Below are 6,427 nucleotides of genomic sequence, written 5' to 3' on the forward strand. Positions count from 1 at the left end.
TGTTTGCAACTTCAGCTCCCACTCTTCAGATTGAAAATGTAAGCCACGTTCACATCAGCAGTGTGCCTAATTTAGGATGTCAATCTCCTTGGGTTTATTTTGATATTGCTGTGGGGTTTGCCTTCTTTGTTTGGTTTGGGGTTTTTATTTCCATTCATCTCTGAAGCAGAACTTTAACAGAATAAATGTCTCTTGGTGTGTATGAGCTTGAGATCACAGAATCACAGAATGTTAGAGGTTGGAAGGGACCTTGAAAGATTATCTAGTCCAACCCCATTGCCAGAGCAGGGTCACCTAGAGTAAGGTCACACAGAAATGCGTCCGGGAGAGTTTTGCAAGTCTCCAGTGAAGGAGACTGCACAAAGTCTCTGGGCAGCCTGTTCCAGTGTTCTGATGCTTTTCCTTATGTTTATGTGGAACTTCCTGTGCTCCAGCTTGCACCCATTACCCCTTGTCCTATTGTTGGACATTGCTGAGAAGAGCCTGGCTCCATCCTCCTGACACTCGCCCTTGACACATTTGTAAATATTAATGAGATCATTCCCAATGACCTTCTTATCCTTCATATGTCTAGAGACAGCACCAAGGATATGTTGTTCCACCATCTTTCCAGGAATGGAGGTGAGGCTGACAGGTCTGTAGTTACCTGGGCCCTCTTTCTTGCCCTTTTTGAAGACTGGAATGGCATTTGCTTTCCTCCAGTCCTCAGGGTCCTTTCCCGTTCTCCACAACTTAAAGATGACAAGTGGCCTAGCAGTGACTTTCACAAGCTCCTTCAACATCCGTAGGTGAATCCCATCAGAACCCATGAATTTATGGATATCTGTATTGCTTAACTGATCCTTAACCTTGCCCTCATCAACTGAGGCAAACTCCTCCTTTATCCTGACTTTCCTGGGACCTCAGGGGCCTGGGGCTCCTAACGACAGTCACCAACAGTATAGACAGAGATGAAGACAACATTCAATAGCTCTGCCTTCTTTGTATCTCTATCATCAGGGCACACACCTCACTGAGCAGTCTTGCCTCCAGTGTTAGTTTTGTCTACAATGTATGTTTCACACTGGCATCTGTTCCTCAAAGAGACAATGCTTTGAGCTGAGAGGAGGGTGTGTGTTGTAGCTGAAATGAATGTGCCACCCTAACTTTATTGTAGTTTTATTAAATCAAGGTGTGGAAATCAGTGGAGCAGGTACAAGAAGAGTAAGTTCTCTTTGATCTCCTTGGCTTAAGTGGTGCTATACAACAAAGAAAAGTGTGGGCTGTGCCTGCTTCGTTTGAACTTCTATTTGAAATCAAGATACTACTGAGTCTTTCTTTCAAACCATTCTGGTACCAAAATGTAAGAGAAAAGAATATAAAGTTTGATGTAAACCCCTGCAAAACAGTTACTTGAGTTAAAGTTGTGGCAGCACAGGTATTGTGTGGGATTTTGGATTATCTTTTATTTGTGTATGTTTCTCATTGCAGGTATTTCTTAATAGACTTAGAGGCCCCACCTTCGATAGTATCACCCATGATGGATCATTTAGGACGTGATATCGATGTAATTAGACCTGCCTTTATAAAGCATCTTCCATCAAAGACAGAAGAGTGCAGTGGCATAGTCCCAGCCAACTATGAAGACAAACTTACTGCCAAGAAGAAGTGAAGATTTCAACAAACATGCTTGAAACTTTTTTACTATCTTCTTTTATTCCTCCTCTGGAAAGCTGTTGTGATAACTTAATGCCTGTTAAAAATAATCGGTTTGGGCCATGTTGTGTGTATGGTTACACTACGCTGCCTTAAGCTATTGTAAAATCTAAAGTTTCTTTTTGTTCACAATTATTTGAATCTAGACTTAATCTATATGCTTTTATCTTCGTATCTGACAAGCGTGAGATTTGATTTTTCTTCTCTCTTAGAGCATTTCTTTGATGGTGAAGATTCATCCACCATCAGAATGCTAAAAACAGCATTCTTTTGGGAAAAGAGATTACCTCAGAATATGTGCATTTACATGAGAGATTAAGAAGTCTGCAGTGTAAATATAGGAGTATAGGGATGTGATTTGTTGGAGATTCTTTGATTTTTTTCTTGTTTTTGGAAAAAGGTAATAAAGTGTGACTAAAAATAAAACTTGGCTCTTTTTTTTTAAAGCATTAAACATAATTTAGGTTGCCAAATGCCACATCCTACTTATTTCTTTAAGGTAGTAACTCTGTTCGAAGTACAGGTAAAAGACAATAACCATGCTCACATATCACAGACTTATAGAATGGTCTGGGTTGGAAGGAACCTCCAAAGGTCATCTAGTCCAACCCCCTCTACAGTCAGCAGGGACATCCTCAACTAGAGCAGGTTGCCCAGAGGGCTGTTGAGCCTCACCTTGGGTAAGTACATGAATGGGGCCTCAACCATCTCCTTGGGCAACCTGTTTCAGTGTTCCACTACCCTCATGGTAAAGAACCTGCTCCTAACATCCACTCTTTTCCACTTTTAAGCCACTGAAGACCATCTTGGAGCTGCAGCTGATCTGTTTTCTGAGGTACCGACCATGCAGAAAGGAGTGACTGAGAGTAAGTCTTCCTTATCTTTGGGGTAGAAACAGTGCCCACTGAAGCCAGTAGCCAGAAGCAAAGCCCCACTTGCTGGCCTGGGCTGTGCTTACATAAGCAGTGATGCTTTCTCAGCAGCAGGATTTATTTAGAGAAGATCTGCTGAATGGCTGGCTCTCAACTGGATGTACTATTTTCTTCATAATTGATAGTTTCTAATAAGGACTTTTAATTTTTTGTTGTTGTTTTTGTTTTAATAGGGGTGGGAGAGGCTAAGGAAGTAGTCTTGGGTTGCAATTTGTTTAGCCTGGTCAGCCACTCAGACTGGTAGTTAGCTATTTTGGGAAGCTAATACATAACAGTGTGTGCCTTCTCTCTCCGTAGCTGTGAATGTGGGAATGGATGCTGGAGTGTATCAGAGCATTTGGCCAATTCTGGGTTTGAGCAAAAAGTATGAGTTGTGCCATGGATCAAGCAAGTACCCATGCCCTAAGTGATCATAAATTCTCCCTGCAGAGGAAGGGAACCTCAGCATGGCTTTCAGATGTGCTTGTCTTTTTGATCATTGATATCCAGTTTGTCCTACTGGGTTATGACCAACTTGATGTCCAAGAATAAAACTTCAGGGCACTACTGTGTGGCTGAAGAGCCAGAAGAGTCTCTGCAGCCAAACCATGGCAAATATCTAAAATGTCCAACTCTATTGGCATCCCCAAAGGCCCAGACAGATTGAATACCAGTATTTTAGTTCTGTTTACCAGAGAATTGGATGCTGAAGCTCTTCAACCTCTCCTCGAGTTATGTTCCCTAGTGTATAAAATAAGTAGTTATATGCTCCTAGATACTCTGGTTTTCTTGTTTGTGGGTTGTGGACATGCAGAGTTGGGCAAGTATTAAAATAACAACTGGCTGTTCTCCCAGCTCTGAAATGTTTTCTCTGTCTTAACCTTCAGCAAACAAATAAGCACAACTGATTTTGTGGTGAAGATCTTGGGTATGTCTCCAGTTGCTGCTTTCTCCTGATCTTGTTTCTCTTTCTCAGCTGAATCTTTTACTCTGGAGGTTTATTCAGCATACTGAGGGCTCAGCACCATCAAAGCACTCTGCTTGCAAAGCAGCTGCTGTGGCCAGTGGCTTCACCCCAGGAGGTTTGTGTACGCAGTAATTTGCTCCGTGGACCAGGAGTGTGTCTTCCATACATCTGACTATGCTGTCAAAATCCTGTTTGTTGGTAGTGTGGGCTTAAAGAATTTCAGGACGCTCAATTTCAGCAGAGTATTTCTGTTGCTAAATGTTTTAATGGGACTCTGAAAATAATTTTTCAGCTGGATGGCTACTTTGAAGTAAACTCTTGGAGCTGCAGACTGAGCTGGATGCAACCAACGTGCAGAGAGGTACTGTTTCTTAGATCATCCAAGAAGCAGTTAGAATGACAACAGTCAACATGACTCATGGGCTTCTGCTGTTGAATCTAGGCTTTGATCACTGAAACACATCACCTGTCACTTAATGAGATTGGTTTCTGTTTAGCAATTTGATACACTATTAGAGAATCGTGGAACTATTTAGGTTGGAAAAGACTTTCAGGACCATGGAGTCCAATTTAACCTTGCACTGCCAAGTCCACTGCTAAACCATGTCCCTCAGCTCCTCACCTACATGTCTTTTAACTACTTCCAGGGATGGTGGCTCAACCTCTTCCAAGGGCAGCTTGTTCCAAGGCTTAACATCCCAAGAAATTTTGCCTACTACCCAACCTAAGCTTCCTTTAGTGCAGCTTGAAGCTGTTTTCTCTTGTCTTATCACTTGTTACTTGGGAGAAGAGTCCAAACCCCATCTCATTTCAGGTAGCTATACGGACAGATAAAGTGTCCCCTGAGCATCCTTTCTCTAGGCTAAACAGCCCTAGTTCCCTCAGTCACTCTTCATAATGCTTGTTCTTCAGACTTGTTACCCTTCTCTGGACATGCTCCAGCACCTCAATACCTTTCTTTTACTGAGGGGTCCAAAACTGAACACAGGATTCGAAGTCCAGCCTCACCAGTGCCGTGTACAGGGACATAATCACTTCTTCTGCTGCCCACACTGTTTGTAATACAGGCCAAGATGCTGTTGTCCTTGACCAGCACCTCCAGGCCCTGTCCTTTGCTACATGGCAACTTTGCAGTTACTCTTCTCCAAGCCTGTAGTTTTGATGGGGTGTAAGAGCTGACATGTGGCCTTATTGAACCTCATACTACAGGCCATGGCCCATCAATCTAGCCTGTCCAGGTCCCTCTCCAGACCCTTCCTACCCTGAAGTAGACCAACAAGTCCTATCCAACCTGGTGTCATCTGCAAACTTACTGAAGGTGCCCTTGATTCCCTCATTCAGATAACTGACAGATATTAAGCAGAACTGGCTTCAGTGCCGAGCCCTGGGAAATACCACTTGTGACCAGCTGCCAACTGAAGTCCATTCACCACCATTCTTTGGGCTTGGCCATCCAGCCAACTTTTACCCAGCTAAGAGTACACCTGTGCAAGCTATGAGTAGCCAGTTTCTCTAGGAGAATACTGTGGGAAGCAGTCTCAAAGCCTTTACTAAATGTAGACAACCTCCACACAGTTCCCCTGCCTCGCTGAGCAAGTCATCTTGTTATCGAAGATGAAGTTAGCAAGCAGAACCTGGCCTTCACGAGCCCATGCTGACTGGGCTTGATTGCCTAGTTGTCCTGATCATGCTGTGTCATGGCACTCAAGATGATCTGTTTCATAACCTTCTGCAGCACCAAGGTCAGACTGACAGGCCAATAGAAGTTAGGAAGGAAGCCTTTGAAATATAAAGCAGCCCTGTTGGAGTCATAGAAATTTCTGTTTGGACTTGACCAGTCTGCCACACATTATTTTTGCTCAGGGAGGCTCCTAGGATCTGTCCAGCATTGCCAGTGTCTACAACATAAATGTTCAAGAACCGTAAGGCAGACCCCACAGATATTTTTAAACTGCCCCACGTAATTATGAGCTTAAAATTCACAGACACTGCTGACAATGTGAGCTTCTTTTCATTGGTCTTTTAGATTTCATGATTCACTTTATTTCAAACTTTGTTGCTGGCATGGTTTTGACACAGCATTTGACTGAAGAGCTCTCAGGAAAACACAGCTATAGCAAATGAGAAGCTTGGTAAGTTCATTGAGACTGGTACTTTGTCCCTCCCCCCACTAAAACTGAACGAGAAAAATTTAGAAGAGGAATAATCCTTGTGTCCTTTCCTAGAATTCTGAGCTTCAGATAAGACAAAACTGAGAGTTGATGTGGTGCCAAACATGCTTTCTCAACTGCTGCACAAAAGGAGGATTAAAAATATGTTGCTCTCCTTGACCTGCATAATGTGTTGCTTTCTTAGTGCTGCTTCAGCAGGCCTTTGAAAACACACAGGCTGCAGCTGATGGACTACCTTAGGCTAATACTGCTCCTCTTTGCATAGCTATTTGTGCATTGCTGTGGAGGAGTGGGAGAGTCACTGTTTATTGAGTGCTGGTTAAGAGGGGGAGTGATGCATTGACAGATTTGAGTTCTGGAGTATTCAAGGTTGCCTTCTAAAAGTGCTTTAATGGGAGGCAATGCTCACTGGGAGAGTTTTTGTCCCTGTGTGCTTAGGATGCCAAGTCAACCTTGTTTGGAGAATGTGAACTGGCACATAGAAAATCTGACTTGTTAAAGTCTTCAACACGTTTATGATGAGGATAGTTGAGGAGGGGGGAGGTAGTGTTGCTCCACTGAATCTGTAAGAGTTCTGTCGGAGCAGGTGTTTCCTGACATCGTGATGTACTTTTTCCCAAGCAGAGCCCTTAAATCACCTTTTGAACTTTCTATTGATGAAGATTCACATGATGCCTCCACAC

The 6,427-nt window shown here is 43.2% G+C and overlaps 1 protein-coding gene across 1 annotated transcript in view; it reads left to right on the top strand.

The window, feature by feature from the left end:
• Positions 1–2,121, top strand: part of MRPS6 (mitochondrial ribosomal protein S6) — a 51,480-nt gene extending 49,359 nt beyond the window's left edge. The window contains exon 4 of the mRNA XM_064152208.1: positions 1,471–2,121. Coding sequence (XP_064008278.1) covers positions 1,471–1,651 — 181 coding nt within the window. The 3' untranslated portion in view covers positions 1,652–2,121. The remainder of the gene's footprint in view (positions 1–1,470) is intronic.
• Positions 2,122–6,427: the final 4,306 nt, after the last annotated feature.

The sequence above is a fragment of the Pogoniulus pusillus genome, chromosome 12 (assembly GCF_015220805.1).
Source record: "Pogoniulus pusillus isolate bPogPus1 chromosome 12, bPogPus1.pri, whole genome shotgun sequence".
Classification (NCBI taxonomy): Eukaryota; Metazoa; Chordata; class Aves; order Piciformes; family Lybiidae; genus Pogoniulus; species Pogoniulus pusillus.